Source organism: Cnephaeus nilssonii (genome assembly GCF_951640355.1).
Source record: "Cnephaeus nilssonii genome assembly, chromosome: 7".
NCBI classification, from domain to species: Eukaryota; Metazoa; Chordata; class Mammalia; order Chiroptera; family Vespertilionidae; genus Cnephaeus; species Cnephaeus nilssonii.
In genome coordinates this window covers 59,092,585-59,117,001 of record NC_137078.1, presented here as the reverse complement: position 1 = coordinate 59,117,001, position 24,417 = coordinate 59,092,585, and the positions used below count along the sequence as shown (strand labels likewise).

The window sequence follows — 24,417 nt, the reverse complement described above, 5'->3', positions numbered from 1 at the left end:
AAGGGAAGCTGGGAAATATCAGTGTTATTCTAGGTGCCATATGTCAGGCCAAACATGGGGTTGTCAAGCTAAATGGAAGGGAGCATCGATGTTGAGGGACACCCGCCAGTCCTCACTGTCTTAAATATACTTTCCAAATTTGGTGATATCACTTTCAAGTGATATAGTTTACAGAGATGACAGAAACTTAATTTTCTATACAAAAGTAGATTTTTGGAAGAGACCTTGACTATTATTTATTCTAACCTCCATCTTAGAAAGCAACCAAGGCACAAATATTCCCATTGTGGAGGACTTTTAAAGTAAACTACTTTATTGAGATGTAATTCACATACCACACAATTCATGCATTTAAAGTGAACAATTAAAAAAAAAACTAAAAAAAATTAAAAAAATAAAGTGAACAATTCAATATTTTAGTGTGTTACAGATTTGTGCAACCATGACCATGATCTAATTTTAGAATATTTCTATGACCCTAAAAGAAGCCCCATGTATTAGCAGTGAATCCCTCTTGCTCCCCTATGCTTTCGGACCTAACTAAGCAACCACCAGTCTACCCTAGGTCTCTATAAATTCACGCGGATGGATTTTGCATGTGTTCAGTTTTGGTTGCCATGCAGAAGAAGTTCATTTAGCAAGCGCAGCCCCTGGGAGCATGAGAAGCAGAGGCAGAGGGTTTGTGTCCAGAACAGAATTAGTGTCCCAGGCTTCTGTCTACACTGCCTTGTGCATGGAGACACAGAGTTGAATCTGATCCCATTCTCAAGGAGACTGGTTGAATGGGAGAAGATGGACATACACATAGAAAGGCAATCACCACTATCTAGTATAAGAACTAATACTTAAAGGAAATGAGATGGCTGTGGGAACTCAGGGCAGGAGCACTTGCCCCAGCCTGAGGTGGGTCTCTGTGTCAAGGGGGTAGTGTGGTCAACGGAGGCTTTCTGCATGAGATGAGTCTGTTTTTCTCAGCAGACTCCCTCTCCAAAGCAGACAGGCTGTCAAAAAAGGAGGAGAAATTTCTCCAGGAGAATAGCTTCTTTATTTTCATGAGTGTAAGCAATCAGATTTCCTTTTTTTACAAACATATTTGAACTTATATATCCACATTAGTATTGTACCCTGCCAAATCACCACTCTGGGAACCGTACACTTATCCCAGCGATGCGTCTAGTGCGCCTAGCATTTTGAGACTCCTCTCTGGGAATTATTGCGCAGCCAGTCGGTTTATGGGTCACCTAGGAAAACCAGTCACATTATTTTAGAGTCATGCCTCATTTTTCACCTAAAACGATGGAACAAGATTTGATCACCCACTTTATTCATTAGACACGGCTCCAACCAATTTTTGTCTCTTTCCAAAGTTCAAATCTATTCTCCAAGGATGACATTTGTTATGACTGAAGACTTTCAAAGAAAGTGCCACAGACTGTAAAGACATTTGCCCAAAAAAAGAGTTCCAGAAATGTTAGTGCGATGTCAGCATTGTTTGAACAACTATGTTGCTTCCCAAGGTGATTGTGTTGAAGGAGGTAACATTAATTTAGATGAAAATACTCTGGCATATCTTTAAAACGAGTTACTGTGTTTTATGCTGTTCAAGCACACTCCCCATCGAGAGGGTCTTAGAAGTCAGTTCATGCTGAGATGTTTTGGCCTCCACTTTCCTTCTGCGGTCTACCGTGGTGGCCTGGGGGCACAGTTCTCTTCCATTCTGGTAAACAGCTAAACATGCTTGGGTTAGGCATTTAGAAATTGTGCACAATGGGGAGGTTTCCTAAAACAAAATGGCCTTGACCCAGGATGAGAGTCCTGTCAACTCTAAGCCACAGAAACCTCGATGGTAAGCCTGTGCCCACCTGACTCTGAGAAATTGGCCCATGGTGGCAGAGTCCCGAAAATGGAGCTGGGATGGCATAACTGGGTGGAGATGGGAAAGATCTTTTGTTTTAGTAGGAAAACTATCATGTTACACCACCTCCATGGGAAATGCATTCTGTGGAGCAAGTTGAAATCCATTTAAAAAAAGAAACAGAAGGGAAATACGTAGGAAATTCAGGTGGAATTGGGAGTGAGGATTGTGCCTGTCACGAAAGGCAAACTGTCTCTCTGAGCAGGCTGCCTGGGTGGCGCCAAGCCCTCTGCAGTCAAATCCACGAGAAAAACACCACACCATTTAGCCAGTTCCCCGTATGTAGGTTTGGTATAAAAAGATTAATAATAATATCTGCCTTGAAAGACTTATGTGAGGATGGAGTAAAATGTGTGAAGCACTTGGCACAGAGCCTGACACTATGTTTAGTAAATAGCAGATTCTGATGCGTCTAGCAATTATTATGATTATTCCAAATGCTGAGGCCATTGGAGGGCAGAGGGAGGGTCTTCTGTGTCTGCCACCATCCCCGCCACCTAGATGTCCTGTCCTGTCTTGGTCCACACAGTATCCCTTGAATTTGACCTGCGAGGCAGAGGTCCACAGTTGCTGTAAGTCTCAGTTACAGGCCCATTGATGTCAGACCTTCACCTCGTTGGAGTCATGAGCTAGCAGTGGGTAGCTGAAGATGGATAACTTATGAGGATGGGCCCAGGCTGATGTCATGTTCCAGACTGGAAGCCACAAGAAATGTCTGCTGGCATTGATGCAGACCTCCTGGGCTGCATGGGTTTGTTCTGTCCACAGCATTATTGAGCATCTTTGAGCACTCTTTATGCTCCAGGCACTGTGTGAGATGGTTGGGGGTAAAAGATATATAAGACAGAGTCTTAGGATGCTCATGCTAGAGAGGAGCATCCATAGGTGGTTACAAAAATATGGTGTGAATACTAGAGTATTAGTTTCCTCTGGCTGCTGACAAATGACTACAAACTGAGTGACTTAAAACTACAGAAATATATTTTCTCACAGTCATGGAGACCAGAAGTCTGAAATCAAGGCGCTGGCCGCTAAAGGCTCTCAGGGAGGATGCTTCCTTGCCTCTTTCAGCTTGTGGTGACTCCAGGTGTTCTTGGCTTTGTGGCTGCCTAACTCCAGTTCCACCTGCACCTTCACGGGGCCTTCTCTGTGCGTCTTCTCCTCTTCTGTCTCTTTTAAGGACATTTGTTAATGGATTTAGGGCCAACTTGGGTATTCCAGGATGGTCTCCTCACGAGATCCTTAACTTAATTACATCTGCAAAGACCCTTTTATCAAATAAGATCACACGATCAAGTTCTGAGTGGAATATATCTTTGGTAGGTGGGTGGGGATGGCTACCATTCAACCCACTGCAACTAAATGAGAGGAGCTATTCAGGAAACCATGGGAACACAGAGGAGAGGCACCCAGCTCCACTTTGAGGGGGAAAAGATGAACAAGGATGTTCTCTCTTCTCAGATGAGATGATTTTTTAGGCAAACGATAATGATAAGGAGGAACCAGAGAAAACTTGATGAAGAGAGAAGTGAGAGTGGAGGCAAGGCCCAGTCACTAGTTTAATGCGTATAGCTAATATCTTTGTTGTCCTACTTAAAAGTATACCAGTGGTAATAATTGGCAAGAAGATTTCAGAACTCCATGATCCACAATGCTTTTGTAGACTCTTGTCATAATGCCAAATGGAAGACATGCCACTTGGGGGCTCCCTGAATCTTACCAAATAACTTGAGTTCACAGTGAGGGGTTGGAATGGAAAGGCTCAAATCTCAGTTGTACAATTTACTGTGCAGTATTATGATGTATTTTGCTTAACTGATCTAAAACCCAGTTTGCTCACTTGTAAAATGGGATTAATTTTAATTAATATCTGCCCTACTAGAGTGTTTTATGGAAATTAAATCATGGTCATGCAAAGGTTTGGGGAACTCTAAGGTACAACCCAAAGGTGAGTTGTTACGTTTATTTTGAAATTGCTCCAGAAAAGTCACCTCACTGGACTGATGTCAGCCTCCTGCCAAAACACATCTCAACATGCAGTTCTTATCTGGCATCTGTCAAAGTCCAAAGCTGAAGATGGCTAAAGAATAACCAAAAAGTAAAGCCATCACGCCATTTTGAGGTTAGCGGGACAGCAAATTCACTTCCTTTACATTAGAATTTCATTGCAGTATAACTTTGGTGTCAGACAGACTTGAGTTTGATTCCTGGATATGCTGTTGTTTATTAGCTAATTAATCTTAGGCAAACTGCCTGAACAGCTTTTGTTTTTTTTTCTTGACTCACTGGTAAAATTAAAATACTATGTCATAGAGGTGTGTTTAGGAAATAATAAGACAATGCATAGGAAGTTACCTAGCCTAATGCCTCACAGTATTTAATATTACAATAGTCATATTAAGTGGGCTGCTCCACTGGGCAGTGGGGATTTTGATGGGAAATACAGACCCTTGAAACTTCTCTTTGCTGATAGCCCCCCAGCCACCTGCACCTTCTCAGTTTCACTTTTCTTCTTCTCAGCTGTGTCATGACCTATCAAGATGCTCCACACCTGTTAGCCTATAAGATTCCACAGAGAAGTGTCTTTTGTTTAGAGAATGTTTCATGCACAGGGCCTGGGGTGGGGGTCGGGGACCTGTTCTACATAACTTTAGGTTTTCAGTAGTATGTTATCTGCCTGATACTTAGTTGTCTCATCTCAAAAGGACACCGTGACCAGCCTCCAAATAAGCAGAATTGTCCCTGAGTACTAGCTTAAGTGCTAGTCAGAGTGCCTGGTGTTTGCATCCCAGGTCTACCCACAAGGGTCTTAGGGTAGCAGTTTTAGTAAATAGTTGCTTGAATCTACTTGCTCCAGCAACTTCTCCTGAACAATACTTGAAGGGGTGCTTTCCATCCCTCAGACATAGCTGAGCATTTTCTCATTGCTCTCTATTGTGCTGTGCATTTGGGGCATACACCGCGTGTGCAGTCTCCCGCTCCGTGGAGCTGGTCACCCAGTGGGCTCTACAATAGTGTGACAGGTGCCTCAAGGGCCATTGAGAGCCCTTGGGAGGGACACATGGAGAGGTGGTCAGAGGAAGTCTCCAGGGGAGATGCACTCCAGCCAAGCCCTGAAGGATAACAAAGAGGAAGCCAGGAAAAAGTGGAGACATTCTAGCAGAGGGAACAGCACAGGCAAAACAAAGAGGCCATTGTGGGAAGTAAGGGCTTGCTTAGACTTTAAAACAGCACTGTCTGAGCTCCTGCATTGCAGGGAGGGAGGAAGTGGCTGCAGCATGATGAGTTATTACCACATGGGTCCTTAACCCTGAGCTCGCTTTACACAGGCCAGCCTAAGACACAGCCTCAGAATTATCTTATGACCCCCAAATGGGAAGGGAGAATCTTGGAGACTTAGCTTAGCAAATCTAAAAAGTTATTTATAAGGAGGGCTGGGTCACAGCACTTATCCGGTAATACACTAACGCTCTAGCAGTGTGCTGAAACAGTCTTTTAAAAAAATATTTATTTGGAGTAACATTGGTTAATAACATATGAATTTCAGGTGTACAGCTTTGTAACGTGACATCTGTATACTCTATTGTGTGCTCACCACCTGAAGTCTAGTCTCCTTCTGTCACATATATTTGACCATCTCTACCCTCTTTGTCCTCCCCAATGCCTTCCCCTCTGGTAACCACCTTCTGTTGTCTGTATCTATGAGTTTTTTTTTTGATAGAGGGCCAACCACTGTCTGCCACAAAACTCCAGGGAGCATGATTCTCATTGTATTCCATGTGAACGGGCTCCCTAGCATGGTGCAATGTGGCTGGAACCAGTTCGTGTGCCCCCTTGTGAGGCTGTGGGAATGTTTGCTTGTTTTTTCCATTTTCTACCACAAGAGGGAAACATATAACCATGAATGATTTAAAAATAAAGGAATTTTTAGGATAGACCTGATTTTACTAAGGGATTTTAATATGTACATAGTTCTTGGTAATAGTCAGAAGAAGTCAAATATTCTGTTAGCTCCAAATGAATATTCCTAAAGGATTTAAATGAAAATTGTATTGAGGATGTTCGAAAAAGAAAATAAGGTATATATATGAATATGAATGTTATATGAACCATATAAATTGCTGTTTCTATAGGTCAAGATTGTTGAATATTGGTAATATATACATATATATATATATATATATATATATATATATATATATATATGGCTAATATGCAAAGTGTCCCCTCCGGAGTTCGACTGGGAGACCAGGAGTTTGATCGCTGCTGTGACATGCACTGATCACCAGGGGGAGGCACAGAATGAAGGAAGGCCCTGGCCGGCAGCCAGCAGCCAGGGAAGGAAGGCCCCACCCGGCAGCCGGAAGGCCCTGATCGGCCCTGATTACTGGCCAGGCCTAGGGACCCTACCTGTGCATGAATTTCGTGTACCGGGCCTCTAGTTTCTAATAAAATAGGAGTCCTCCTCACATGGGATTACTAAGCCCTAATAGAATGAAATATGTGAATTATACCTCAATTTTTAAAATTTAAATTCTTTAAAGTATTACATAAGTCTCCTTTTTCCCCCATTGACCTCTCCCCAGCTGCTCCCATCCCCCAGCACATACCCTCACCTCCCTACTGTCTGTGTTCATTGGTTATGCTCATATGCATGCATACAAGTCCTTTGGTTGATCTCTGACCTCCCTCTTCCCCCTGCCTTCCCTCTTAGGTTGGATAGTATGTTCGATGCATCTATGACTTTGGCTCCATTTTTGTTCATCAGTTTATGTTGTTCATTTTATTCCACAAATGAGTGAGATCATGTGATATTTATCTTTCTCTGACTTGCTTATTTCGCTTAGCATAATGCTCTCCAGCTCCATCCATGCTGTTGCAAATGGTAAGAGTTCCTTCTTTTTTACAGCAGCGTAGTATTCCATTGTGTAGATGTACCATAGTTTTTTTAATCCATTTAGCTACTGATGGGCCCATAGGCTGTTTCTAAATCTTAGCTATTATAAATTGTGCTGTATGAACGTAGGGGTGCATATATCCTGTCTGATTGATGTTTCTGATTTCTTGGGATATAGTCCTAGAAGTGGGATTACTGGGTCAAGTGGGAGTTCCATTTTTAATTTTTTGAGGAAATATACCTCAATTTTTTACAAAATGCATCTCTTACCCAGCCTATGTGGCTAAGTGGTTGAGCATCGACCTATGAACCAGTAGGTCACCGCTCGATTCCTGGTCAGGGCACATGCCCGGGTTGTGGGCTTGATCCTCAGTGTGGGTTATACAGGAGACAGCCAATCAATGGTTCTCTCTCATCATTGATGTTTCTATATCTTCTCTCCCTCTCGGAAATATATATATATATACACACACACACACCAGAGGCCCATTACATGAAGATTTGTGCAATAGGCCTTCCTTCCCCTGGCTGCCGGCACCAGTTTTCCTCCGGCACCCGGGACCCAGGCCTTCACTCTGGCCACCGCCTTCCATCTTCACTCCGGCTGGAGCCTTCAGTCTTCGCTCCAGCTAAAGTGCCACTCCTGTACCTCCCTCCGCCCCCTGCCCTCCCCCTCATAGCAGGCGTCCCGCCCTATCCGGCTGCTCCGTGCCTGCATGTGTGCTGCTCAGAGGCCCAGAGTGGCTGGGGGCGGGGCCGCCACCATCTTTGTCAGGTTAATTTGCATACTCACTCCTGATTGGCTGGTCGGCATTGTGAAGTGATGGTCAATTTGCATGTTGCTCTTTTATTAGTGTAGATATAATGCACATCTTAAAGAGAGTTAAAAAAAAGAAAATAGTACCTACTCCTTAGATTCATTGTGTACCAACAAATTAGCAAGATTGTTTTTAGATTTAACCACACAAATCCAGACTGACATTGTAGAGAAGGGGAATACCTTCCATAATTTCTCTCTCCTCTGAGCGCTCATAGGTCCCTTGCAAGCTTACAGGTTAGCACTTTTTACTCAATTTTTAAATGATTTGTTGGCTTACCTATCTCTCTTTTAGACCAAAAGTTTCTTGAGAACTTGAGCCTGTCATCCTCCTGAGGTGCCTGGTGCCTGGTGAAATGACTGCAGTAAGTCCATGTATGCAGTATCTGTCGAGTACATGGATGGACACACAGATGGACAGCAGACTGATGGATGCTAAAGGATGTACATGCCCTGAGGCATCTGTTCTGTTTTTAATTTCAAAATATGCTCCAGGAGTCTTTTTGAACCCGAGTTTCTGTACAGCTCTAAGCCATCTGTCCCTTGTAATTCTTCTGGCCTTGTACCTTCTTTATGGTTGACTGTAATTTCTCCTTTTCTTTAAAGAACATTTCCTAACTCTGTTAAAATGCATATACCCACACATAGGTATGAAGCACAGCTACATTTCTCAGGTTGATTCAGGACAGTAATAAAAGCTAACACTTATGTAGGGCTCATAAGGCCCTAGAACCAGCTGGTGCGAAGCTCCTGGCATTTATTAACTCATCGTATCTTTACATAACACACCAATGCAATAGGTACTATTTTTTTTTAAACTGTCTTTAAGAGATTTGTTGTTATTTTTTTTTAAAGTGTAATTCATATATATCATTCTATTAGTTTTAGGTGTGCAATACAATGATTCAATATTTGTATGTGCTGCGAAATGGTCTCCACAATGAGTCTACCAGTAAGTAGGTACTATTTTCAATCCCTATTTTAAAGATAATAAAATGGGGGCACCAAGAGGTTAAGTGCCTTGCCCAAGATCACCCACCTAGTAAGAGGCACTCTTGCTTTGTCTCCTTGCTGTTGATGGGGGTTGCTCAGAGAAGAAGGGGTGGGGTCTCTTCTTGTCCTCTTCTTGCCTGGGTGGGACAGCAGCAGGTGAGCCTGACTCGGAGCTGGCAGATGGGAGCCAGCCCTACAGGGCCCCGCCCAACACAGTGGCAGTGACAGAAATGCAGTGACCCACCAAGAGGACTGTATCATAAGCCCAGAGGGCTGTCTCTTGAAAGCCAAGGGTGGGGTGTGCAGTTGGGCCTCACCAGAGCCTGAGATGGGAGGAACCCAGGCTGCTACTCTGCTTCATTTTCCTCTCTCTGCTGATGCACTTGGTAATATAAGTTTGTGGTTGTGTGTATGTGTGTGTGTGTGTGTGTGTGTGACGAGAGAGAGAGAGAGAGAGAGAGAGAGAGAGAGAGAGAGAGAATATCGGTTATAAATTCATTTCTTCAAACTCCTATGAATGTTTTGAGCTTATAAATACAATGTGTTTATTTATTTCTTAAGTTCTTTGTCTAACAAGCAAAATTTTAAAAGTATTCAAATTGTTTTATGTAATCTAGCAATTATAGCAGCAGATACTTGTGCAGGGAATCCTATACCAGTGTGATTTTAGAACTTTCTGTATCTTACCTCATTCAATCATGACTGCAACAAGTGAGGTTAAGGGGAACCGTTATTCTCCATTCTTTTTTTTTTTTCTAATATATTTTATTGATTTTTTACAGAGAGGAAGAGAGAGGGATAGAGAGTTAGAAACATCGATCAGCTGCCTCTTGCACACCCCCTACTGGGGATGTGCCCGCAACCAAGGTACATGCCCTTGACCGGAATCGAACCTGGGACCCTTGAGTCCGCAGGCCGATGCTCTATCCACTGAGCCAAACCAGTTTCGGCTATTCTCCATTCTTATAGATGAAGCAGTAGAAGCACAGAGAGGTTAATTAACTTGTCTGAGGTCACACAGCTAGTGACTGGCAGAGCTGGACTTCCAAACCTGTCACTCTGGCCTTAGAGTCCATTCCCTGAAATATTATAGCAAACCGTCTACATTTGATGATTTAAACTTATAAATATGGTATAAAGTTTTCTTGAGTATTCCAATAATGTTTCTAATTTTGATGAAATTCTCTTACCCCCTTAAACTTAAAATCATAAGTAAAAATAAGTTACTCAACTACACATCACAAATTAGATTTACAAGGCTAATCTGTTAAACTAATATCTCAGATGTGCTAATGTACTTAAAGTACCAAATATTCTTAGATTTTCTTCCAAACTTGTTACAAACATAAGAATACTGTAAGTTTGATTTATTTTTTCTGTATACTATGAATTTGATTTACTTCATCAGGTCTATACTTAATTCTAAATCTTTCTATATTTAAAAATGCCCACTTCAAGACATTCTCTCACCCAAGCAATTAGTAGTTACCTTCCCATTGAATTGGGGGTGGCATTGTCAGCTGGCTGGAACCACCTCAGTCCAGAACAGCAGTGCCAGTTGGGAGTCCTAAGAGGCTGTGTTCACCCACATTCCCTGATTCTCATGTCTCAAGAATCTGAAAACCCTACCCTCTTGAGAAAATTAACCTAACCTATTTTCTGCTTGAATCTATTCTGAATTCTTTCCCAGTTCTTCTCGTACATCAGGCCCAAAACTCTTAGAGATGACTAAATGATCCAGATCCTCCACATGTATCCTCATGTACTGTCCAGCTATCAGTCACAATTCTATGGAGAGTCTCATGACACGACTGAATCTGACTAGTACCCTTTTGTGTCCTGGTTCTAGATTGCTAGGAAAGAAAGTATGGCTGCTCCAGCTTTGGTCAGGTGTCCACCCCTGGAGATCATGTTCTGACTTCAGAGTCCTGTAGTAGCAACATGGCCCAGGAACCTAGTCCTGTGGGATAGGGTGGGGGTGGGGGGCAGTTTTCAGAGAAGAGAGGGAATGAGTGGAGAAGGGGTCAGAGGAAAGAGAGATGTTTGGGTAGTATCTTCATGTTAGAGCAAAAGAAAACCCAACTGGGCTCAACTGGCCCAAGGACTCAGAGTTAAAGTCAGGCGTAGGAGCCAGCAGAGGAGCAGCTCTGGGCGGGATCACACTGACCAGGTGAGGAAGGGATCCTTCAGAGCCACCACAGCTGAGGAAGGAGTCCTTTTTGCAATCCTTGGTTAGTTTTTCTCCAGTCTCTGCTACTCTAAGCTATTCACTGCACCTCCAGAGCCACTCAACTTTCCAAAAAATGTATGAGTTTACACTCCTCCTGCTTAAAAATTTCCATAGCTTCCGGTGCCTACAAAATAAACTTCATTGTGGTTCATGAGACTCTGTATTTCTTACCCCAACAATTTCTCCAGTCTCACCTCTTGAGAGCCATAGCCCTGTACACGCACCTCTGGGGCCCTGCCGACGCCACCGTGCTGTGGTGGCTCCTCTCTGGTCCGATCTTCTAGGAACAAAGGTCCGTCCACCTTTTTTACTATCCCCACCCCTGCCCAGAATGTGAAAAACATTTTTCATATTTTACATCATTTCGTAGTTCACAGAGGCTCCCATGGACATTCAGTGAGGTCATTTTCACAAAAACTTTGTGAGGCAGGTATTGTTATCCCACGTTAGGGGTGAAGAATCTGAGAGTCGGTAGGGTGAGGGGACACATTTACTGAACATTTGCTATGTGCCAGACACAGTACTGAGTGTTTTCACGAATGTTTCCTGATTCAATTTTCAGAACAACCTTGAGAGCTATTCCCATTTTACAGGCTCAGTTCAGTTGAGTAACACGCTCAAGATTGAACCTCTCATACATTTTGGAGTCAAAGGGTTGAGTCCTGCATGTGTCTGGCTCCTAAACCTATGAGTCTTCCCATTTCCTGTAGTGCCTACCCTGGGGCTGGCATTTAGCACATGCTTGCTTATTGGGGAAATGAATGACTGTTTCCCAGCTTGCGTGTCCTGTCACTGGGCTCAACCACCCCAAGCAGTCAGGGGCAGGCACCTGCAGCCAGTCACAAGCTCAGGGCCTCTGATCTGATGATTCCTACTGCTTTTAGCCCAATTAGTAGCTTTCCTTCCAGTGCTTGTGCCCAGCTACAGGGTTAGCAGTTCTATCCTCGATGCCTACTCCTGGGGCATTTGCTAAAGAAAAACTCTTGGTATGAAGAGGTGAATCTATTTAGGCCCTGGGTTCAGGCTTCGCACCAGCCCTGTGACATGGTAGTTAGCTACCCGATAAATATTTATCGACGGAAAGAAACAAAGAAAGATGGAATGAATAAAGGCTTGGCAAGCCTACAGTGTCTGCCGTGTTCTACTTGGAAGGCATCCTTGCTGATCAGAATGGGGGCTGGAGTCTTTGCGAGGCTGGGAGCGAAGGGGTTCATAACTCTGCCATTGTGAAATTGATTGGACCCAAGACCAGTATGAAAGTTCCTTGTCTGAAGGGAGTCATCCTTAAGTCCCCCATATGGTTTAAATGTAATTTGTGTCATTGTGAAGGAGTACTGGCAATGCAGGCGGATTCATTAGGCCAAATTGGGTTTGCTATGCTCGACAGTAACATTCCCGAAGATGGAGTTCAACCTTTGCTGGAGAACTCCAGCAAATGAGCTTCTTAATAGCTGCCCCACTTAGTCCGAGCGCCTGCGGGAGCTTAATGTTTTTAATGCCTCTCCTTTTTTACCACACTTCACAGTCCATCTAACATTGCTGCTTCTGGTAATATTTTTATATGGGGTTGAGTACTTTAGTGGCCATAAAATTATGACGCAGGCCCATTCTTAGAATAGAAGCTTTTTTAGGGCAAGGCTTATGTCTTTTTTGGTCCGGGCTTGCATATTGACAAACACCAGGACAGACATGAGTAGTTGCTGAAAACGTTGCTCTCTGTTTTGGGCACAGACCTCTTTCCGTGGAGCCTTAGATTTGGGGTGCACTTAAATGGTTGGGTGTTTATCGATGTGTGCGAGAGTCACGAGAGATGGGAATCTTCCCCAGTCTGTGCCAGGCTGTACAGCTGGCTCACATGCAGGGAAGTGAAAATGTAACTGTGCCCACACAGATATTCCACCCAAGAGGGGGACCCTGGGTTTACCTAGTGTGCCAGACTTCCCATAGACATGTATGACCTCTCAATGCTCACGCACTGCTCTCTCTTCCCACTTGTGTTAAGGAATTATTTCAATATGAAGATGACCAGCTGGGGTGGTACATTTAACAATCTCGAAATGAAGAGGCAAACAAATAATGAACTCCAAGGTGGCATATCACGTATTTGGAAAGTTAAGAAATGGAATCGTGCCAGCATTATTAAGTTTGCAATAACTGCTTTAGAAACATTATTTTAACCTTTAAAAATCAGAATATTTACATTTGGAAGACTTTCTGTGCCAGTCAGTTTTCAGATCGTTAGAAACTGGCACGAGGCCCAAGAGTAGGCTTAATTCTAGAAACAACAGTTACAATGTGAAAAAATATTTTTAGAAACAAGTTTTGGTGCACGTGAACACACACCAATAAACGGAGGTGTCCTAGTATCCGATGTGGACATGGTCTTCAAGGAAGCAAAGCAAGCGTTCGCCATCCTTTGAAACAAGATCTGCTGTTGGATCTCATGCTGCAAATGAACCCGCTCTTATGTGTATATATTTTTTTGTGTTGAATATCTATTTTGAATTTGTATACTTACGCCTTGATTCTTCATAATTTCTCATTTTATGGAATCAATTAACCACAAGCTATAAATGAAATAAGTAAATATGTGGAGGAAAAACCCAACAAAACGTGATTCTTTGAGTTCTAACTTCGGCAAGAGCGTCACGGGGATGGTGGCAGACCACCAGCAGAGAGCATGCTGGAGTGTGTGGGCAGGGGGGCACCCTTGTGACCGAGTATCCCTGGCCCTACCCTGGGATTTCAAGACCTCATTCAGAAAACTACCAATTATGTGGCTGGTTGTTCTGTTATTCCCAATGAAAAGATTATTGGGTTGATATTTCATGACTCTGCATCTATTATTAAATATGTCAAGACCCATATGCTGGCTTAATTTGCAAGCCTTTCTAAAACCAGAGGAAACTGGGCACCGAACTTAAAAAATATGAATAAAAAAATGCATTGTAGTAAGTTGAAAAACAGTGGGTGTGTAAACTGTTAATAAAGCAAGCTTACTTTGTAAATTAACTTCTAAAGAATTTTAGTTTTAAACACTATCATAAGCAAAAATAAGCTATAAAAAGTCATTGTCTTTTGGCCAACTGGTCTTCAACTGGAGAGCTGTGTCTTGTGACTTGTTTAAATGCTATGTCTCAAGGTCTTCCCTGCACATGGACCAGCCCCATGTGTCATTGGAAGGAAAACAGGCTCCCTTGCCGGTAGCTGCTTTCTGCTCATGGGGCTGTTGGTTTTGCTGGTCCTGCTCAGAGCAGACCCAGGACACGGGCATTTGTGACTCAGAGAGGGCAGCCTGCTGCTCTCAGTAGTAGCTCGCTTTCGGACCCTGCTGAAAATCTGGGAAATACTCAGATTTTGTTTGTCAACAGGTTATTCACATTTTCTCTTGAAAACTTTGACTCCTCAGTGCATGTCAAATTCTTCAAACATGTGGTATAACTAGTCCTGGTTTACTTTTTAAGTATCCTTAACAAGTCCGCCAAAACCTTGACAGTGGAGCTTAATTAACAACTTCTGCTGAACCAGATAAAGAACACACATGCATGCATTTAAGTAGATTATTAATACAATCTCAGGGGTCAGATGGGGTTGGAATTCAAATTTATTCAGACAGTATGTTTCAAAACATTTTAGGTTCTTCAAATGCAAAGGACTTAAACTGTTTCACTAAAAATGTTTTCTTAAAAGTCAAGACTATTTGAAACTGTGAATATTAAAACTCAAAATTTAATCTTATGTTTATAGTATTTTTCTAAATAATAACTTGACCAAACCTTGTACACTCAAAACACATACTTCCCCCCTTCTCCTCTGCTTACGTTTTCAAGGGTTTGGTGCATCTTCATTCCCACTTTTCAAGGAAACGACCAAGCTGTCAGTTATTCACGGCATATTTGTAGGTGTCTGTTCTTCTAGAACTGAATACTGTTTCATTAAATCCTTTGTGATCAGTGAATAAATGTGTTCCGTTAAATGATTCCCCCCCCCCCCCCCCTTTTACCTGGAATTGCATGTAGGAAGTAAAAAATCACTTGGGTATCAAAGTGACAGTGATGTAAGAAGTCTAGAGGTCACTGATTCCTCACTTCCATTTTAAGATTGACCTTTAACTTGCTAGATGGCATGGGACAACTTTAGCTTCAGATGGCCTTCTCGGTGATGACTGCCCAGAGAGGCTCTGGTTTAAGGGGTGTCAGGAGCAGCGGGAGCCACACCAGGGTGTCTTATTCACAACCTGCTTCCTGGGTCTGCACTGGCTGTCTCTGCCTGGGCTCGGAGAGTGGAGTCTGGCAGCCATCTGGTGTTTGCAACTGAAGTCTGCTGCACGCAGCACCCTTCGGAGCTATCTCCACCCGAACGGGATACGAGGCAAAAATAATAGAAGGGTATTTGGCTTGGTTGTGTGGGCAGAAGTGTCCTCACCAAAACAACTTTGAAGATTGCTTTGTGTGTGGGTGTGGGTGGGTGGTGGCCCTGAACTCGTTCACAAGGGGCGGCCACAACAAGGGATCAAGCCAGCTTCCTCCCTGAAGCCATTGTCCAGACAGGGCCGCTATTTTAGTTACTCAGAGGACACTGTTGCAGTGTCAGTTTGTACGGGACTATTTGGGGAGCTCTTCACTGCTTTCTGGATCCCCGCGCTGAGCCAAGTGGTGGAAATGAAAGATGAGTGATTTTGATGAATGGATTTTTGGGAAATACAGGAAAATGGAAGAAGGTCCTCTCCCTCTGTTGACTTTTGCTACAACTCCCTACCATGACCAGAAACCGGGAACTAGTGGATTACGGAAGAAAACCTATTGTTTCGAGGCAAAGCCAGGCTACCTGGAAAATTTTATCCAGAGCATATTCTTTTCTGTAGACCTAAAAGATCGCCAGGGATCCTCACTGGTGGTTGGTGGAGATGGGCGGTATTTTAATAAGTCGGCAGTAGAAACAATAGTGCAGATGGCGGCCGCCAATGGGGTTGGTATACCATGTGTTGTTGCGTTTCTGGTTCTCCACATAACCTCTTAATTGTGCAGAAATATACAAAAGTACAAGGATTTGTTTGGGGTATGCACCTCAGTTCTACTAACATCCAGTCAGGTTTCATTGTGACTTCAGAGATAGACTGCTGTGAAAATGCTGCTGAAATTACATGCCACATTGCGACATAGGGACGTAAGTTCAACTTTTTGTGTGCTGTGCTCTGTACCTATTGCTTGAACAAGTACCTGTTGCTTATTAGACATTTAAAGCGCACCCCCAGCCGTAAGCTCTCCTGTGTACATTCTAACTAGTTTTGAGGGCACTCTGTCCTTTCTAAGAAGGCTCTAATGAGTAGTGGAGAGAGGAGGATTTTGTTTTCTCTCAATGGCTTCCTTGTTGAAGTTCAGTCACTTGTCAAACAGGAAAACAAAAGCCAGGGCATGCTGTTGTTGATGAATCCTGGTAGTCATGCAGAAATACGAGGAGGGGATTGGAAAATGTTAGGTGTGAGTCTTCCAAGAGGACCTGTTACAGGGGAACCTGCTCATCATGACCTTGGACACAAAGAAGCCCTGTGTGCGGTGAATTTGTGCAGCAGAGTAGAGATAATAACTCCTGTGAGACTTTACTATAAGGAGGCTCTGCTAACGCTTCGCATTGGGAAAAAACCTTGTTGGCTGAATTAACCAAATCAGAAGGAATCTTGTGCCCAAAAGCACTGATCTTGATAATCTAACAGTTTGCACAGCCCACTGATTTATAGGAAGGTGGGCAGCAGCACATCACTGTCTTTGCTCTGCAAATCCCTCTGTGAGACAAAAAAAATATATTTTTAGTGTTTTAGGTTATACTTAGCAATAATTTGGAGAACAAAGTCTTTTAGTACTTATAAATTTATAAAATCTTTTCTACTTGCTCTCTGGAAGCGATTCTGTTACTGGGATCATAATTTAGCATTGCCATCAAATGTGTTGGGCATTCATTTTCTGTCTATTTTAATGATATGCCAAGCAGGTGTGATTGCAAAAGCCAAATTAAACAACAACAAAAATACTACCAAATTAAAATTTTAAATGTTGGTAAATCCTATTGCTTCTAATGCAACGTTTCCTTTCTACCTAGTTTCAGAATCTGAATGCCTTTCATGTAAAAATTGCTGATAAAGCACTCACATATGAAATTATTATGACACATACACATTTTTAAGATAAAATGTGACATGCTATAAATTTCACCTTTGAGGAGAGCTGCAAAGGGAATGGTATTAAGATGCTTTTAATCTTTTGAGAGAGAATGAATGGAACATTATTTCTCCGCATATATCTGGGCTGTTGAGTGCATCTGGTACACTGTCCCCTTTGCTGTGATGTATTTGGCTTCATTTCATTTTTGTGTGGAGCTGAAGGATGTGGAAGAGGTGGTAGGAATGTGTAATTCAGGCAGACTCTAGAGACTTTCTCAGTTTTACAATCTGAAGGTTTGCTCAATTATACATTTAAGTGCTAATCATTGACTAAATATGGTAACTGCCTATGGCGTGGCAGCCAGCGCAAGCAATATTTTCATGTCTTTGCAAGGGCATTCTTTATTCAAAATAGCGTTGCCTTTAGAGCAGTCCTGCTACCCAAATGGATTACTTAACACATTTAGTGGGCCAATACAGCCCTTTAATCTGGTAAAGCTTCTAAAATCCTATACAGTGTGATTTCTTCTTTGTCTAACATATCCTAAATTCCGACTATTTTAGCATCCCTTTGATTGTGGGCAGAACTCTAGGGAGGAAATCTAAAGGAGAGATAATCTTCTACCACAGAGTTGGGTAGAAGTCAATGTTCCTTCCTTGCCTTTGTCAATACCCACTCCATTCATGAGCCAGTTCTTGGGAGGACTTTTCAGCCTAGCGAGCTAAATGGAGATCATTCTTTTTTTTTTTTTCCATCTTTAGTACACTTATCTGGTGCATTTAAGGATTATGGAATATAATTTGCCTTTGTTAGTTTCTCTTTGTTTTTGTTTGCATAAAGCTGTATGCAGTTATAGGAAATTGTAATGTACAAAATAAAATATTGGTGGTGCCCCGTTTCTAATACTGATATCTCAGATGGTCCCCAGAGCTTTGAACTTAGAGGTATGTTTAGAAATGAGACTTGAACCCGTGTATATGACTAGCAGGGCGAAGAAAATGGATCTTGTCTTTTGTGAAACATAAGAAGACACGAGGCCCTATTTTCAATTAAAAGGAAAATGTAAGTTTTCTCCCTGTCATGTCTGACTATAAAATATTGGGGAACAGTGAGGTACCCATTGGTGGTGTGATATGAGAGAGGCAGACAGGAGTAGCAGGAGAGGAGAAGGGCAGGGAACGCTGGTGGGAGAGGGACTCTCAGTGCCAGGCTGAGGGGGTTCCCTCTGAGTCGGTAGACATTGAGGAATCAGAGAAAGATGCATCTTTTCTTCTTTATTTTTTTTATGGTGAATCATACATAACAAAATGTTGCATTTTAACCATTTTTAAGTGCATGCTTCAGTGGTATTGATTACATTCAGTGTTCTGTCACCATCATCATTATCCCTTTCCAGAACTCTTTTATCATTCCATCCAAAACTGTATACCCACTAAACAATCACTCCCCGTGCTCGCTTCCCCCCAGCCCCTGGCGACCTCTGTTCTACTTTCTGCCTATGAATTTGACCATTTTAGGTACCTCATATAAGTGGAATCAGACAATATCTGTTCTTTTGTTTCTGGTTTAGTTTATGTTTTCAAGGTTCATCCCTGTTGTAGCATGTATCAGAGTTTCATTCCTTTGTAAGGCTGAGTATCATTCCATTGTATGTATATACTGGATATTGTTTATCCATTGATCTGTTGATGGATGTTTGGGTTGTTCTCACCTTTGGTTGTTGTGTATAATGCTGTTATGAACATGGATGTGTAAGTTATTTGTTTGAGTCTCTATGTATATCTTTTGTGTGTATTTCTTTTGTGTGTATATCTAGAAGTGTAATTTCTGGATCAAATGGTACAGGGAGGATTTTTGAGTTGAGGAGGGACACAGGACTATAGAAAGGAGAACTAGATGGGCCTGAGGAGGTAGGCTCAATTCGGCCAGGTTAGAGCAGCAGAGGTACAGTTGGGAGAGAAGCAGGGGAGGTTACAGTCAGGAGCTGTTATAATTCTTCAGACTTCCTTAACGGAAGGACGGTAACAGAGTAATATTTTCCCAGCATCAACTTTACAGTTAATATTCCTGAGGGTGATTCATGGGAAAGAGTCTGCTTTGGAAGGGGATGTTTTGGCCAGCTGTACCTCTTCTTGGGCCCAAGAGAAAGAAACTACTAAGGGCTTCCCTGGCTTCTCTCTCTCAACTTTCCTTTTTACTATTACCCCCTGGCTTAGTCCCCTCAGTCTTGGGCCATCACTGACTGCAGACATCACCATAAGGAATGGTAGAATTAAGGGGTGATTTGGGTGGCATAGATTAATATTTTTTTTTACCAGTCTCTCCTTCCACACCATATGCATACAAAGTCTAAGTAAAAGTCAGTATGCTTCAGGTGCAAATACAATTTCCAGATAACTCCACCAGCCACCCTGGCTGATGAAGTTGCCATTTCTAAGCCGTGCCTATTGAAATCATGGAACTCCTCAACCATAGTCTTTTATTCTCATCAGAACCACACTGGGAAACTGCTGGACGTGTGAGATGTTTCCATTCCCACTGTATTGAGTCAGGAAGTTTCAATGCTTTTCCCAGCTATTGCCACTGGATGCCGTGTGACCTTGTCATGTCATCGATCCCAGTGTCTACCATAGCACCTTCCCATACTTGCTTGTTGTTCTTGCTGTTAGGTGGATGGAAGAATGAGCAAATGGGCAGGAATGTGACAACTTTGACCTCAGCTGCTTCATCTACACAATGGGAGGAGCCCTTGTGAGAATGAATGGGAAGTGCCAGGGGCTGTAGAAAGCTCTCAGAAGCTCAGGATAATCATAATATTGATTTCACACCATCTTCAGGTTTCTCTAGTTTATAAAGAAGCCTATTTACAGCCCCTACCCTGGTTGTTACCACTTCCTGAGGGAGGCAGGATATAACAAAAATATTAGTATAACAGAAATTGTTCGGAGATAGACATATGAGCCAAGAGGTGACTGAAATTGAACCAGCTGCTTCCTGGGAGGTGGGTGGTGGTGGAAGGTGGAATTATAAGGCAGTGACCGATGGGAGGGTGACCTCTGGGAGGATGGCAAAGGTAACAGTCACAGAGAAACTTTCCAACGGAATCTCATTGGCATGTTCACCATGAGAACACATCTACTCTCAAGTTGTTTCTTCGACCATATTTATCTCTGATGGGCCCAAAGGAAACAACAAATGGAAAATTTCAAAGCATTCCCATCCCTTTCTTGTCTCACAAGAAAGAATGGAGGGAGGGCACAAACTCCTTACTTATAAATCTTTTTATGTGGCAGTCACATCTTCTCCAAGTATGTCAGTCTTCTCCATGTGTGTCCAATGTGGGTCATGCTGAGACATATAAATGACTATCATGTTAGTGAAGGAAGAGCTAGGAGCTGTGCTGATACCATTTTGAGAGATAATGGGAAGGTGAGTTAACACAACAAAACTACTACCTGTAGCCCCTTCATGTGGGTAGTTCTGACTGGTTTACCCAGTACTAACTCCCAGCATTCCAGGCCTTGGCCCAGAGGTGACTCATACAGTACCTGGCATGCTATTGTGTTAACATCTAAGCTTGACTGGAAATGTAAATTCTGAGATACATTTTGTAATAGACTTCATATAAAGTTTGCCTTTTTTACTTTTGTAAACATTTTAATTTATAGAAGTCTTCTCATTGGATTAGAATTTCTTTTAAGCTGAACTTATATTCTTTTCCCAATGTGGATGGAAAATATGATTGAATTGGATAAAAATGTGGGTTTCCTCACACTCTTTCAGTGTATCCAAATTATGAACCTGGTCTGGAAAGACTCTGTTTTGCATATTCTTACGTTTTCTTGCCAGAGTCTTACAGTACAGATCATACACTAAAACTGCACAGCCCCCCAAAACTATTTGAAGGAATGGCTTTGTTCAACAATAATGATTTTACTTCAGTAATAGTATTATTTGTCAACAACAATAATATTCCACTTCAAAATAACAATAACCACCCAAACTGTAAAGATTCAATAAAGAACACCTTTCCTGGTCCAATAGGATAGCTCTTGGTTCATCTGCCTGTGGTACTGGGGTTTCTGTGCAGGAGCTCTGGACTCACTGATGCGAAAGTGTGTGTTCTGGATTGCTTCTCCTAGATTGGCCGCTTGGTTATTGGACAGAATGGAATCCTCTCCACCCCTGCTGTTTCCTGCATCATTAGAAAGATCAAAGCCCTTGGTGGGATCATCCTGACAGCCAGCCACAACCCTGGAGGGCCCAACGGAGATTTTGGAATCAAATTCAATATTTCCAATGGAGGTGAGCGTGCTGTCATTTTGAGGATGGTCAGTTTTATGTTCAGTAGGATAAGCCAATAATCAATGCCGTGGGAGGCCAGGGTTCTGGTTCTGGTCCTTAGTAAGGGGGCTCTTTGTTTCCTTTTGGTGGAAAAGAAATGCTTCTCATTCTGCTGTACCTGAATGTGAGGAGCCAGGCACCAATGGTCATTAACATGGTATTTTCTTTTAGAAAACCCTGATATTTTGCTGCCTGGATGATGAGATGAATGGCAGATGTGCGAGTGAAGAGGAATTGATGAGTTTCGCGTTTTTGTTTTTTTGTGTGTTTACGTGTGAGCTGTACAAAACGACCCACTGTTCACTATTTGGTTTCCAGGTCCTGCTCCCGAAGCAGTAACTGATAAGATTTTCCAAATCAGCAAGACGATCGAAGAATATGCAATTTGCCCTGACCTGAAAGTAGACCTTGGAGTTCTGGGAAAGCAGCAGTTTGACCTGGAAAACAAGTTCAAACCCTTCACAGGCATGTTTACCTCCCCCTTCCCCTCCTGCCCACTCCTAGTTCCAACTTGAGCGATTTGCCTTTCCAGGTTTTAATAATATGGGTGTTCAGCTTCAGAAAGATTGTGGTCACTGAGCTTTGCATGCATTAATTAGCAGATCTGGAATTGGGTCTGGGACTCTAGAGACCTGGGCTCTCTGGGCACTGCCAGTGCTCAGCAGTGTGACCCTGGGTAAGTCATTTCCAAATCTCAAGGCCTCAGCTTCCATATCTATATCACGAATTTGGCTAGAAGACTTGTAAGATTATAATCATAACTAACTTTTATTGAGCTTTTTTTATGTGCCAAGCTCTTACCATTTATTATCCCGCTTTATTCTTGCAGTAGCCCTGTGAGGGCAGCACTGTCGGTATTCACTTTTTCCAGGTGAGGAAACAAAGGCTGAGAGAGCTTGAGTAACAGGCTCAGCTCACGCAGGGAGTGAGTGGTAAGCCGGAATTCAAACCCAGGTGTGAATGATTCCAAAGCTTGGGTTTTGATTTTTTCCCCCTGCCCTAATATTCAGTAAAATCAAACTACACCATTTTGGGGGCTAAATGGAAACTCCCTGTGTAGGCAGTCGTAGTAAACATTTTGTTGTTAAATATCAAGGTATTACAATGATTGATGGAGTAAATGTTTGTGAAATTATTCATATTAATCAAATAAGGGTGAGATGGTTGGCAACGTGACTTTCATTCTGACTTTGCTCTAACGTGTGTTCTTCCCCCTGGACTGCATTTTTTGTTTGCACCCACCCATGGAGAGCGGACAGCTGCATCCTAACAAAGAGAAGGTGGTGCTTTGCCACATCCTGAAGACCTGCTTAGAGTTTAGAAAACATCAGTAGAGAATTTCCTAAATTCTTAATGTCTTGAAAATGTTCAGACCCCTGAAAATCCAGCAATACTAAGTTCTTATATTTATTTTATTCCTTAGTGGTGCATGTGAAAATGATTCATTAAAAAATACTTTTTCCTGCTTTTTACCATTAAGTCTTGATGGCAATGGGCCTGGAAAAAGGAAAGGAAATAACACATTTTCTGTTATTTATGACACCAAAATACACTCATGAAGATGGATTGGGAATCAATGTGGCAGAAAAGCTGAGTTTACCGCCAGGCAAACCTCCGTCAAAAATCCCCTGAGTGCCCCATCCCAGCTGTATGGACAAGTGGTTTAACCTTACAGACCTTGCGTTTCCTTGTCTACAAAATAGGACCCTATCATTTACCTCCCAGGAACATTGTTAGTATTGAATACGGGATCCTGTACCAGGCCTGGCATCCTGGGGCTGCTCGGTAATTGGCTTTTTAACATAGCCATGGCGTGTTTACAGCCACGCAATCATTGCAGAGGAGAACATTTCTAAATGTGCTTGGTTCCTCCATCTTTCAATATTGCCTCTTCCCACAGTGGAAATTGTGGATTCGGTGGAAGCTTACGCTGCGATGCTGAGAAACATCTTTGATTTCAGTGCCCTGAAAGAACTGCTTTCTGGCCCAAACCGACTGAAGATCCGCATCGATGCCATGCACGGAGGTACGGGGCCACTTCTCTGCCACGCCCTTCTCTCAGATGTGAAGCTGCTCTCTGCTCTGTGCATCATGATGCCTTAACAGGCCTTTTCTTAAGACTCTCTCTGGCTCTTCTCCCCTCATTTTTTATTTAAATTTATTGGGGGGTAACTTTAGTTAATCACATTATCCAAGTTTCAGGCATGCAACCTTATAATACATCATCTGTCTATTGCATTGTGTATCCACCACCTAAAGTCTCATCTCCTTCCGTCACCATATATTTGACCCCCTGTACCCTCTTCATCCACCCTCCACGCCTTTCCCCTCTGGTAACCACCATACTGCGGTCTGCGTCTATGCGTTTGTTTGTTGCTTTTTGTTTTGTAGCCCACATAGGCGTGAAATCATGTGGTTCTTGTATTTTTCCATCTCTGATATTTTTCAAACAATTATTTTGCAACCATTTCAACTAAATGGTTTTATTTCAACTAGAAATAAAAATCTAACTGTATGCAGCAGGCAGTAGGGACATTCCCCCCAGCAAGGTGAAGGGCAGCGTTTCCACATTAAGCATCAGGTTTGTGTCATGTGCAGCTGCGTTTGTGGACTCTTCCTGCCTCTCTGAAGATACCTTACTTTCTATTCTAAATACCCCACTATTTCCAAGGGGGCGTTTTGTCATTTACATGACAAAACGCCCCCTTGGATGGGGTGAACACTCTCCTGAGCCCCACAGCCCCTCTCGCCTGCCCCCGCATGCTCCTTTTCTTAGAAGCAGGCAGAGCAAGCCCAGGATTAAATTCAGAAACAACAGGATGTGTGTCTCTCCCTCTTCTTCCTCTGGGGGTGTGTGTGGCCAGGTCAGTAGAGACAGCAGCTGTCATTATGAAGTGAACCATGAGGTTGTCTTGTGTGTAGGAATATGGGAATTCCTGAGCATTTAGGTTGTTCATTTGTTTTGTAATAATTTAGAATTTTGGAAGCTTTGAGTAGCAGTATTTTCTTTGGTGTTGGAATCCAGCTGCTTGTCTGGCTGAGAAAGACTTTCTTCTGTGCTGA

General features: G+C 42.7%; 1 protein-coding gene across 3 annotated transcripts in view; it reads left to right on the top strand.

Moving 5' to 3' along the window:
- PGM1 (phosphoglucomutase 1) overlaps nucleotides 1-24,417 on the top strand; it is a 55,709-nt gene that overhangs the window by 4,454 nt on the left and 26,838 nt on the right. For 2 of the 3 annotated variants that reach the window (XR_013813829.1, XM_079778104.1), the window contains exons 2-4: nucleotides 21,153-21,315; nucleotides 21,673-21,819; nucleotides 23,255-23,380. Coding sequence is in view for 2 of the 3 variants with exons in the window: in XM_079778104.1 (XP_079634230.1) it covers nucleotides 21,153-21,315; nucleotides 21,673-21,819; nucleotides 23,255-23,380 (436 nt within the window). In the remaining variant the exon portion in view is untranslated. Of the gene's footprint in view, nucleotides 1-15,505; nucleotides 15,821-21,152; nucleotides 21,316-21,672; nucleotides 21,820-23,254; nucleotides 23,381-24,417 lie in introns of those variants that run through there. The other variant, XM_079778105.1, reaches the window with a different exon arrangement.